This window comes from Plecotus auritus, assembly GCF_963455305.1.
Source record: "Plecotus auritus genome assembly, chromosome: 6".
NCBI classification, from domain to species: Eukaryota; Metazoa; Chordata; class Mammalia; order Chiroptera; family Vespertilionidae; genus Plecotus; species Plecotus auritus.
Window position 1 is genome coordinate 109144634 of NC_137773.1, and position 12552 is coordinate 109157185.

At 56.6% G+C, this 12552-nt stretch overlaps 1 protein-coding gene across 2 annotated transcripts in view; it reads right to left on the reverse strand.

The window, feature by feature from the left end:
- Positions 1-364: 364 nt before the first annotated feature.
- TBC1D9B (TBC1 domain family member 9B) overlaps positions 365-12552 on the reverse strand; it is a 51531-nt gene continuing 39343 nt past the window's right edge. Inside the window, exons 11-22 of one of the 2 annotated variants that reach the window (XM_080672451.1) lie at positions 11767-11884; positions 10640-10925; positions 8926-9055; positions 8701-8799; positions 7917-7985; positions 6864-7104; positions 6553-6618; positions 5577-5648; positions 5324-5374; positions 3731-3793; positions 3058-3164; positions 365-1789 (exon numbers count right to left, since the gene is read on the reverse strand). In XM_080672451.1, coding sequence (XP_080528577.1) covers positions 1103-1789; positions 3058-3164; positions 3731-3793; positions 5324-5374; positions 5577-5648; positions 6553-6618; positions 6864-7104; positions 7917-7985; positions 8701-8799; positions 8926-9055; positions 10640-10925; positions 11767-11884 — 1989 coding nt within the window. In that variant the 3' untranslated portion in view covers positions 365-1102. The remainder of the gene's footprint in view (positions 1790-3057; positions 3165-3730; positions 3794-5323; positions 5375-5576; positions 5649-6552; positions 6619-6863; positions 7105-7916; positions 7986-8700; positions 8800-8925; positions 9056-10639; positions 10926-11766; positions 11885-12552) is intronic. The other variant, XM_080672452.1, reaches the window with a different exon arrangement.

The following is a 12552-nucleotide window of genomic DNA, read 5'->3' on the forward strand; positions in this document are numbered from 1 at the left end:
GTGTGTGTGTGTGTGTGTGTGTGCACGCGCGCAAAACACTGGACACCAATGATCAGCTCCTGATGCAAAGCAAGAGGGTGCTTGTAGCTCAACCTTTTCCCTGTAGCCCCACAGCCTGCTTCCTGCACCCAGGCCCAGATTGCTCACACTTGTGGAGTGCAGAGCTTGGGGCTCCGTCACAGGTCACCAGCGGCCCTGCTCAGCTCAGCTTTCATCAGCACCTTCTGTGTCCCCATCTCCCTGGGAGCCTTGGAACCCAACCTGTAGGGACTGTCTGGAACCTCTGGAAGGCAGCCCGAGGTGGAGAAGCCAGGAGCCCCAAGCAGTGGGCAGGGGCCACATTCAGGCTCATGTACACAGCATGGTTGTTTTTAAAAAATATGTTTTTATTGATTTTAGAGAGAGGGAGAGGGAAAGAAACATGGACGAGAGAGAGAAACATCTATCGGCTGCCTCTTGCATGCCCCCTACTGGGGATCAAGTCCACAACCTGGCAGGTTCCCTGACAGGAAATTGAACCTGGGACCTCTTGGTGCATGGGACAATGCTCAGCCACTGAGCCCACTGGCCAGGGCCACAGTGTGGTTTTTAGTTCTTTCAGGGACTTATTAAGGCATTAAACACAGTGTGATTGTTAGCTAACTGAAAAGAACATAAGGAAATACATCAGGACCCAAGGAATGTGTTTAAGGTTAATGGTGAGGATGACGAGCTGAAGGAACATTTAGAATACGCCTGCATGGCACCCAGGGTGCCTGAGGGGCTCCTGGAGAGCTACCACTGGTGCCAAAAGGCAGGTACTCCATGCAGGAAAGCCCCGAGCAGGCAACTGCAGGAGAGTCTGTGGGTGGAGGCTCGGTGTGGCCTGGCTATGGCACAGGTGGGAGGCACTGGGCAGGCAGAGGCAGACAGGAGGCTCTGGCACGCTGCGGGGCCCACTGGGCCCAGGGTTGGAAGGGTGGGGAGCCTCTGTCTGGCCCCCACTGCGGCTGTTCAGCCTTATTTCCCTCTACAATTCACTGCTTCTGGGGAGAAGGGGATGGTGTGATTAGGGAGAAACCAGACCCGGAAAGAGGGGGGTCAGCTCCCACTTGTGGAGTGTTCAGCTGGAAACCCCAGAATGCTCATGGTCACTGGAGGAGCTGAACTGTCTCTCCACTTTCCTTTGGTCCTTGATCTTGAGTCCAATGTCCATCTTCTTCTCAAAGAAGTTCACCAGCACAGACTCAGTCAGGATGGAGGCCAGGATCTGCTCGAAGGAGATGCTCCAGTCGGTGTCGACGGAGCCCCCGCTGCGGCTGGGGGCTAAGGGGCTGCGGGCCTCCCCGCCCACCAGCACAGTGTCGTCGGTCAGGTCCTCACACTGTAGGGAGCCCGTGCTGACCACCGAGTAGGAGGACATGGACATGTCGTCTTTGGTTTCATCATCAGACAGACGCTGGGAGGGGGAGCCCAGGCCCTCGCCACCACCCCCTTCGCCCACCACCTGGCTCTCCTGTGGTACTTTCCCAAGTTGGGTGTCTCCACCAGCTTTGGCCTGGGGGTCACCCACAGCTGGTGGCTGGAGCTCCTGGGCAGGGTCCTGCGGGGGGTCGGGGGCTGAAGGCTGGTCCTCTCCGGGGGCACCGTCCCGGGGCTTCCTGCCAGGCTGCGCCGAGAACCTCTTCCCCACCTCCCCAATGCGCAGCAGCAGGCTGGCCACTGTGGCGATGGCGTGGTACAAGTCCTGCTCCATGGAGTCTTCACTAAACATGTTGTAAAGCGTCTTGCACAGCTCAATGAACTGTTCCTTTTAAAGGGAAAAACAAAACAAGGGCAGGGAGATGGTGGGAGACAGGTCTGTCTGCCAGTGCTGGCCACCTACCTGCGGTGAGTGTGGTCTTGTTGGCACGTCCACACCGCACCTGTGGGGCCAGGTCAGACTGAACAATGAGGTCGGAGAGGGAAGCGTGGCCTTAGAGGGGCCGTCTCCCAGCTGCCTTCCAGCACAGAGAGCGACTTGGAGTCTCTCCGTCCATGTCCTCTGTTAGCAGAGACGGACCTTTTCCTATTGCGATTCTCTGGACCCAGTGACTACATGGATTTCCTCTCTGTGCTTTGGAGCCACCTTCAGCTTTTTATATCTTTAATCATTAGAGCGACTTCAACTCCCGACGGAGCTCTTTAGAGGGTGGTGACCTCTTGGGACCTCTTGGTGCATGGGACAATGCTCAGCCACTGAGCCCACTGGCCAGGGCCACAGTGTGGTTTTTAGTTCTTTCAGGGACTTATTAAGGCATTAAACACAGTGTGATTGTTAGCTAACTGAAAAGAACACAAGGAAATACATGGTCCTGAGATCACACATGATGCCTCCTGCCCGCGGGTGTGAGTGCTCGACTGCAGGGGGCCCCTTTGGGCAGAGCAGGGCCCTACTCAGGCTGGATCCAGCCAGTGTTGCTCAGTGGTTGAGTGTCATGGTTTGATTCCTGGTCAGGGCATATGCCCGGGTTGCAGGCTCGATCCCCAGTGTGGGACATGCAGGAGGCAGCTGATAGATGCTTCTCTTTCATTAATGTTTCTATCTCTCTCTCCCTCTCCTTTCCTCTCAGAAATCAATACAAACATATTTTTAAAAAAAGAACTGCTTTTGGTTACATGTCTGTGGTCCTGGCCTTGAGAACTTCACCAAGACTCCAGGCCCCAGACCTAGAGACCAGCAAATGAACCAGGAGCCTGTGTGTGCAGAGCGCGCGTATGGGCCCGGCAGCAGGAGCGCCGTGACATTTCTCCTGGAAGGTGGTGTGTCAAGTCTCTGCTCCTCAGAGGCCCACCTTCCCCAGTGCCTTTCTGGTTCATGGATCCTGAGTGACCGTGAACAAACTGTCCCCACGACACTGCCCCACAGGCCCTGCCGCACCTGGCCCCCTGTCCTTCTGGAATCGTCCCTGCCATCTGACTAGCAGGATCCAGAGGCAGACAGAAACCCCCCTCTGGGATGCGGTGGGAGGACCAGCTCGGCCACTCACGCAGCGTCCGTTGCAGGCTTGGGGGTGGGGTGGGGTGGGGGGCGGCTACCTGGTTCATCTTGGGAAGGTCCTTAATGGTCTCCTTCTGAGCCTCCTTCTCCTTGGCCCACATTTGAAGGTAGTGCCGGTAATCAGGGGGGCTGGTCCCCTTCTCCTCTGTGAGTTGGGAGAAAAATTAAACTCCATCTATCCAATGATAAGGGCGAGGACTGGTAGCAGGGAATGAGCGGGTTAGGGTGTGGTCTGGCATGGAGCTACCTGGGTCCTTTTACAAACATCCCAGCATTGGGGAAGTGAAAGGACACTCCAGAACACTCATGGGCCTCTCCTGGGTTATGCTAAAGTAGGTTTGACCTAAACTGATAAAGATGAACCAACCTGCCTTCCCCAAGCCCCAAGATGGTGATGGGACCACGGGAAGGCTGGAATGAAGACAGCATGAGAAGGGTCCTGGCAGAAAGCAGGCCCCCCAGGAGGAGGAGGTGGCAACAGCGGGGGGTGTGGGGGTGGTGGTGGGAGTGTGAATCTTCACAGCGACAAGAAGATTCAGGCCTGGGGCTGACATGAGCAGGGCCTCCCTCACATCCCCACCCTTTCCACAGGGAGAGCCTTGGAATCAGACAGGGCTTGCCATGTCCCGAGTGGGGGCCTTCCCGAAGTGACAGGGCACGGACCCCTGGCCCTGGGCCTCCACAGCCGCAGCGGAGATGGCCTGTATATACCTCCCCTCTTTCCTTGGACGTCCTCATTTCCAGCTCCCTCTCCCTCTTCCTGCTGCAGCGCTTCTGGACGACCGAGAAAAGAACACAGAACATTCTTCTATTACGCCTCCACGCTGAGGTCCGTGAGCGCTAGTCCGTGGTCTCCTGCAGAAGCAAGCATGGCCCCGGAGGCAGGCGCTGCTCTGCTCTCTGCACTGGCCGCCCGCCTGTCAGCACGGGGCGGCTGCTCCTCTCTCCACCTGGTTACATGAAACCCCGGAGCCACCCAACCCGCACTTCCTGTCTTCCAAAGGAATATAAATCGCACCATTCAGTGTTTAAGTGAACGATGGTGCACTGTATGGAGAAAAACTCCAAGAACTAATTTCTGTAGTCTCTGCTGAAAAGGTCAAACCGAAGGGGCCCTAATTAGCATTTTGACCTTCCACCGCCACCCAGGTGAGGATGAAGTTTTAAATACTGCTCGGCTCTGTATTTCTTATTCTTTTTTAATCCTTTCCTAAGGATATGTTTTCCAGATTTTTAGAGAGGGTGGAAGGAAGTGAGTGAGTGGGGAGAGAGAGAGAAACATCGATAAGAGACACATCGATTGGTTACCTCCTGCACCCTCTCCAACTGGGCCTGGGGATTAAACTGGTGTGGATCAGTGGTTGAGTGTTGACCTACGAACCAGGAGGTCACAGTTTGATTCCCAGTCAGGGCACATGCCCAGGTTTGGGCTCGATCCCCATTGTTGGGGGATCCCCATTGTGGGGTGTGCAGGAGGCAGCAGATCAATGATTCCCTCATCATTGATGTTCCATCTCTCTCTTCCCTCTCCCTTCCTCTCTGAAATCAATAAAAATATATTTAAAAAAACCCAAACCCTACAACCCAGGTATGTGTACGTGCCCTTAACTAGGAATAGAAACCACAACCCTTCGGTGCGAGGGCTGAGGTTCTAACCACTGAACACACAGATCAGGGCTGCCCTGGGCATCTTGCTACGTGCTATTTGTAATTTCTGTTGGATGTATTATCCTTGGTGTGTAATGTTCCCCTCATCCCCCCGAGAAGTTACAGGGCAGAGTTTTGGTCCTTTGGGTAAGTGTATTATACACCACCAGCTCGACTGCCAAAGCCCGGGCCCAGAATGCCTCACCATCTGGATTGAGGCTCCCAATGGCTTAAGTGCAGCACAGGGATTTAAACAATCATATTCACCCTAACAGGGAAGTGTGTGGAACATGAAAAACATTTTTCAAGGAAGCACCCACCACCCTCCTCCACTGCCATGCATCCTGCTTTAGCTTTGCCCGGTTGCAATGACAGCGTTTGTGCTTTTTCCTATGAATGAGACAACGGGACACTTTTTGCACATGGCGGTGGAGCTGACGCTCTGGTGCCTGCGCACGGCCCACCATGCTGGGTGTCTTCACTGACCACCATGACAGCACTTGGCTATGGGTCCTCCTCAGGACTTAGCCACACAGGAGCATCCCTGGGACCAAAAGCTTGCAGGCCTCCTGGCCGTGCAGGGAACTGTGAGGAAGACAGAGCCCAAGGCCTGGAGGCAGCCCAGGGCAGAGGGTGCCGCTGCCCCCAGGGACTGACCTTGAGCCTCCCAGGGCAGGTAAAGATCCAGATCTGAGGCCAGAGGAGATGCTGGAAAGGAGAAGGGGGGAGTGAAGGGCAGAGGGAAGGAGGGAGAGGCCACAGTCCAGGAAGGCAGAGACAAGAGAAGTGAGTGAGAACAACCCAGGGATCTGCCCAGAGACAGGCAGGTCCCTGGCTCGCGAGCATCCCAACAAGGCAGGTTCCCCCCACCCCCCCAGGGCTGCAGGCCACCTGTCCCAGCAGCGCTCACCTTCCGAGGAGCTGTCCTCAGTGAAATAGTGGGTTGCTTCCAGGGCTGACTCGGCCTCCTCTGGGTTCAGGGCTGTGCTCAGAGTGAAAGGAGGGCGAGGGCAGGGAGAAACAATGTGACTCTCGCGAGGCCGTCCTGAGTCCTGGACAAGGTGTGCCTCCCACTCCCCGCCCGCCAGAGAGCACATGGTCATCACGAAGCCGGGTTCTGGTTATGGCTACTTTCTTGACTTTTATGTTGTTTTTGAAATGTAATAGTTGTCACAGGATCAAGTCCAGCCAGTGCAGCTGGAGGCCAGGGAGCGGCCAGCCTTCCTCCCCTGTGCTGGGATGTTTGTGTTCCTGCCAGCGTATGTGCAGGGACCACCTGTGCACAGGACTTGCTCTTCTCACTTCATGCATCCTGGACACGGGTCCATATGGGGACATTCTCTGTAAGTGGTCCCGGGGGACCCACACGGTTCAGTGGGGGCGTATTCTCCCTGTTGTGCGAGGGAGTGCAGTGCGGGTGGCGCAGTGTGTGGCACCGGGGTGGTGGCAGGGCCTGGCCCAGTGGGAGAGAGCGCCAGCCTCTCCCTCAGCCCCTCCCTGGCTGCGCAGAACCGTCTTTAAAACTACCCTCTGGGCCGATGAAGTGACAGCCTCTGGGGGTGAGTGTGGCATCAGCACTTAACAAATCCCTCCCAGGCAGTGCTGACAGCGTGGCCAGCAGCAGGAGGGCGGCTCCACCCAGAGCAGGGTCTGGGGCCAGGGTTTTCACCTGCCCAGTCCCAGGCCCCTCAGGGACCCGCTCTAGAGAATTCTCCTTGCAGCCACTCTTGCAAACTCTCAGACCAAGTGGACTGTGCCTCAGCACTAGCTCACGAGGAGGGAGAGCCCCCACTGCACTTGCCCCCCCAGAGGCCTGTGCCTTGGATGCTGCAGGGCCATCTCTGGACAGTGAGGGGCCTTCACTGGGGAATGGGAGGGAGGCTCACCTGGGGGCAAGTGCAGCTTGTAGAGCACCTTGAGCTTCTCTGTCAGGTCCCCATGGTACATCCCGCCTGTGGAGGAAAGAGGCTCGCTGGTAAGAGGGCTCTTACCTCCACGCCTGCCCTTTCTACTGGGCCCCTTCTCATAGCTGACGCCCTCTGGGAGGGTTCCGGGAGTGGGACCAGGCCTCCTGCTGTCCCGAGCTTCGCCCTTCTCTGGGGCCCACAGACCAGCCGTGGCAGCACTGGGCTGAGGGAGGGAGGAACCCCATTGGGCTCCCGCGTCTCCAGTGGAAAATGGCCCTGGAGCCACTCACTCATCCCTGTCACGAATTCCTTGAAGTTGATCAGCGAGTCCTTGTTTCGGTCCAGGAGCCGGAACATGCGCCCCGCTAGCACGGGTGTGTGGGCGCCACAGGCCCAGGGTGTCAGGCTGGCAAAGAGTTCCTGGAACTGGCTGGCGTCGATGCGGTACTGCTCCAGGTAGGGCAGGCTGGGGTCCCGACGCACAGCAGTGGGCCTGCTGCTCCCCCAGTACTGACTCGCCAGGTGCCTGGCCTGCAGGGGCACAGCCTGGTGAGATGGTGGTCCACGTGCCCACCCTCCTCCTCCAGCCAGGGTTGCAGAGGCCCGGGTGGTGAGCACCGAGCCGCACAGCCTCCCAGGACCTCAAGCTGGGACCTCCAGCCCTTGTTCACAGGTGTGGGTGCTGGGACAGGTCACAGTGGGCCATGGTGGGTGAGGGGCAGTGCTGGCTCGACTGTTCTGACCCTAAGGCCACAGCACAGCGGCCACCTCAGGGGCTGAGCCAGAGGCAGATGGGGGCCGAAGGGAAATGACTGGAACTGACCAGTGTGGCCTTCAGCACCCTTTCCCTTCGTCTGTTAACAGCACCTGGAATTTTCTTGGAAAGCCCCTCTGTCCCAGCCTTAAGCAATGGGGCAGGCAGATGGCCCTTTTGACCTAGCGACACTCTCCTACAGCCACAGCACCCTGAGCCCTAAGCTAAAACCACTTGGAAAGAAACATTTCTTCCACTGGGGTTACTGAGCACAGGAGGACTCGGCTGCTGATGACAGCCCTGCCACTCTGCAGGAAGAGCAGTCCGGAGGCGTCTGGGCTGGGGGAGCCTGACAGCAGGTGTGAGCTGGACCCTGCCATGCTTGAAGCTGTGCATTCCCAGGCGTTCGTCACACAAGCCAAGCATTCCCTCTTCTGTGTAAGCTGGCGACTGGGTCGCTGACACTTAAGATCATGTCCTGCCTAAACTCCAAGGACTTCATTCCACCACATGCAGTCTGTGGCAGCTGCATCTGAGGATGCATCCGGGGACAGGATGGGGCTGGGGCTGCCCGTGCTCTAGCTGTCACCTTAAACACCATGTAAAGGTCCTCCAGCTCTTCAACTGAGAAACCAATGTCCCCAGGTATAGCCCGGACCTAGGAGGAGAGAGAAACGAGTAAGTGACAGCTTCTCAAGTTCCTGCCATGGTGAAGGCAAGATGCTCTTTGAGAGAACCCCGTGTGGATGAGGAAGGAAACGAGAACCGCTTCTTGGTGCTGCCCGCTGGCCAAGCATAGGAGGCAGCCCATTTAGGAGAGAGGGTGTGGTCCACTTGCTTCCCTCTCTATCTGCCACTAGGTTCACACTCCCTCCTGGTGGGTACCGGGGAGCTTTCTGTCCTGAATGCCCGGTCAAGGACACGGGGTGAGGGGCAGGCATCTCGTGGCTGCTGTTGGGGTCCCTGGGAAGACCCTGACACTGGCTCTTTGGAAATCGTTCTAGAACTTCTCAGTAAATTCTCCCTCCAGAGATGAAGGGAACAAAGGCTTACAGCAGACCTCTGGTGGACTGGGTGGGTGGAGGGTGGCTGAGTGTCACTACTCAGAGGCAGGGGCACTGCCACGAGAGGGCTCAGCACAGAGTAAGATCGCATTTGGCCTGTGGACACTGGGTGTCAGATAAGTTTCCCAGTGACCAACCCACGAGCAGGAAGCAGTGACTGGCACGTGCGCCCTGATGCCAGTCCCATGCGAGGCAGCACTAGGGAACTGCGCCTGCCCCGCCCTGAGGGAGGACTGAAGGCAGCACAGCAGGAGCGCCCACATGGGGTACCACCCCACCTTTGCCCCCCGCAACCTGGGGCCATCATACCACACTCCTCTTGGCCGTGTCCTCCAAGGACTGGATCACTTTCAGCCTCTGTTTAAACCTCATCTGTTCAATGTCGTCGGCCCTCAGGCTGCTGAATTTCTATGGGCCAAGGGTGACTCAGTGAGGTGAGGTAGAACCACAGAGCAGAGGGCCACCACTGCTGGGCCACCCGCACCCACAGGGACCAAATGAACGGCCTGGCCAAACATGCCAGCCAGTGCTGACCTCATAGGACACTTTGAGGAGGTCAAAGATGTCCACCTCTTCAGGAGGGTCATCTCCACTGGTCAGCAGGGCGTGCAGGTGTGGGATGGGCGGAGAAACACTCTGCTTATTGACCACATTATCCAGGTATCTGGAGGGATTAAAGGACAAAAGTCTAGACGGCTAACAGGTGACAGTGGTGTGGAGGGACTTAATTTGCAGCGTCTCCCAATTAATGAAGGAGTCTGCTGAGGGCTGGGCATCCTGCAGGGCGGTGGGAGATGAGCCCTGGCACATCAGTTATCCCCCTGGAGGCAGTGGAGAGAAGGCCTTGCTCCCTCAAGGCCTGAGGAAGCCAGACCCTCGCATACTAGGAGACGCTTTGTCCATTGGAAGGATGTGCTCCCTCCCTTTGTCGAGCCCTTGGGGACAGGGGGACTCCCTGGCCAGGAAGAATCAGGGATCAAAGGAATGCCCTGGGAGAAAGGCGCAAGGGGCCCAGCTGTGGGAGGTCTTCGGGACCTGCTTCCCCAGGGACACAGCCTTAGGACAGGGCTTGACTTTGGCCGGCCAGGACCTCACGTCCTCCCAGGCTTGCTGGGCTGGGCTGACACTCAGGTCGGAGAGGGTGGCTGATCTACACCCACAGGTTCCTGCCCCTGAGGCCCGATGTTTCTGGTGTGACATGGATGTGAGAACCTGTCTCAGACTCTGGCCACTGGCTGAACCTCCCACAACCCTGGGTTGGCTCAGCAGTTGAATGGCAATGTCCCAGGCCGTCCTGGGCAGCTGGCATTCCAGGTGGGCCAAATATGTGCACACGGTCAGCAGGACTGTACAGAGCTCAGGATGTGGGCTGGAATGAGGCCAGGAGGGGCCTGGATGTAAGGGGTCTGAAGGCCAGACTGGGGGACTCAGCTTCTTTGTATAAAGAACCACCAGTGGGCCGAAACCGGTTTGGCTCAGTGGATAGAGCGTCGGCCTGCGGACTGGAGGGTCCTGGGTTCGATTCCGGTCAAGGGCATGTACCTTGGTTGCGGGCACATCCCCAGTGGGAGGTGTGCAGGAGGCAGCTGATCGATGTTTCTCTCCCATCGATGTTTCTAGCTCTCTATCCCTCTCCCTTCCTCTCTGTAAAAAATCAATAAAATATATTTAAAAAAAAAAAAAAAAAAAAAAAAAAAAAAGAACCACCAGTGGTATAGGGAGCCCCCATGTCCAGGGGAGAGACGGTGAGATTCTGATCAGCAAGATCCCTGTGGGATGCTGGTGGGTGAGAGGGGAGCAGGGAGAACCATAATGAAGCAGGCACGGGGCCCAAGACAGGAGTGTCATGGGCCGGAGGGAGGGCTGGATCCTCCAGAGTGTCTATGAGGATGAGCGTGGGGACTGGAGAGGACGACGCCAGGACCACTTTTTAGCGATCACGGTAGGCCCATGTGAGCCCTCGGGCTGGGGATGGGAGGAGTGATGCTGCTGGGCTAAGGGAGGCACAAGCAGGAGGCCCTGCTCCTCCCTGCCCAATAGGCCCTCCCACCCAACATGCTTGGGCTGACCCCTGTTTTATCTTCTCCAGGTGGTGATCACTACCCTGTGCCACTTATCTCCCACCAGAAATGAGGCTCCAGCCCCCTCCTGGAGTGTCCCTGACTCTAGCCCCGGCTGGGAGTCGAGGAGTGCCCAGGGCCGAGGAAGGGCAGGCTCTCCAGCAGGAGAAGGGAGGCCACTTGGTCACCTGCCCAGGATGGTCATGGCCTCGCCTTCATCGCTGCAGCCCAGCAGCTGGTTCACGTTGGCATCCAGGATGGCCAAGGCCAGCTGCAGGACCACCTTGATGCCCTCGTAGAAGAAGCAGTCGACAATGACCACAGCGCTCTCGAAGGGCATGACGCTGAGGAAGAGGGTGAGGAACCAGGAGAGTGAGATGCTGGCGATGACCCCTAGGTCTTGCATCTTCTCAGAGAGCTGGGGCAGGAAGTCTCTCGTGAGCTCTTCGAAGATTCCTTGGTCCACCAGGGCCCCTAGTGAGAGCACGAAGAAGTGTACGCTGAGCCCTGCCCACTGGCTCTGGTGGCCCGTGTGGGACCCCAGGGCCTAAGGGGCAGGAAGCCCAAGGGTCCCTGGCCAGCTCTGCCTACACAGCCGCAAAGTGGAGAGCCAAATGCAGGCAGGCCCTGGTTGTCTCACCAGATTTCCTGTGATTCCCCAGGAGTGGCTGCAGGAAGAGACGTTATACATTTGGTGGTTTAAAATAATTATTTCTTCCATTATACTGGGGATATTTTTCTGGGGAAGTAACAGTGATCTTGTGGCTTCTGTGTGTACCTGCCTTGAAGCTGGTGAACAGATATGATTCTAAAGGACCCTGAGAACAGAGACCCCGGAAACAAATGGTAGGGGAAGGACATCTTGAAAGAACAGATATACTTTTCTACATCACAAAATACAATGGCCAGAACTTCCACAGAACCCCGCTGAGTTCATGAGAGCTGGGCTGGGTAAGAGGTGCACGGTGTACTGTACACTCTAGTTGTGAGGCTGGAGATTGTCCACAATAAAAGAGTTTAGGAAGAGTTAGATGCTTCGGAATTTAGGCACCAAGCCGACTTTGAAAAACACCAATATGTATGTTCTGCTCTTCCTGCAGCCATCCTAGGGAGTCCACGGCAGTCTGCTGAGATGACCAGGGCTGCCTGCATGGCTCTCCACTTTGCAGCGTCGCCGTTTGTCCAGTGGGGACAGGGGCTGTCTTCAGCCTGCAGCATGGCCGAGGCCTCCGAGGGCTCTCGTGTAGGACATGCTAGGCAGGGAACCAGGCCCAGGGAGGCCCCGCCCTGGAGCCACCAGGCGGCACGCACTCACCCACCACCCTGGTGTTGTAGTAGTCGGGCAGCATTCGCTCGCAGAGGGCCACCAGCAGCCAGAAGGCCTCCTCCTCACTGCCATAGAGCAGGAGCACTGAGGTGACGATGTTCATGGCCTGTGGGCACAGAGACGGTGAAGGAGGCTCCGGAGCTGGACACCAAGGAAAACTGTCAATTCCCCCAAAGGGTGTGGCACTACAATCAAGTCCGGCAACAACAAACCATCCCACTGGGCTATGTATAATTCGTCAAAAAGTAATTTTCAGGAAATCAACTTGACAAAAACAGTCAGCCAAGTCCCTCAAATTGGGCAGCAGGCACTTGGAAAACTGAGAAGGCAGACATGAGTGCGTGGCACTTCTTGAGTGGCATCCAGTGTCGGAGGTGTGTGAGTACAGGTGGACGTGTAAGTGAGCTGTGTGCGAGGCTCCATGGCTACAGGGAGACTATGGCAAGACTGGGACCTGCACAGCTTCAGTGGTGACATATTAGCTTAAAAATTACTTAAAGCTAGCATACTGGCTTCCCATGCACTGGTGAGATTCATGCAGAACACTGGCCCTACAGAAAGTGATTTTTGGGGAGTTGGCCTGTTTTTCTGAAGTCCAGGAGCAAGCTATGGGAAACAGGAAGCCATCTGACCTGGCCAGAAAAATGCCCACTAGATTTACAATAAAATCCTGCCAGAAATGCAAATCAAAGCTTCAATGAAATGACACCTCACACCATTAGGATGGTTGTTACCAAAAACACAGAAAATAACAATGGTTGGTGAGGATGAGGA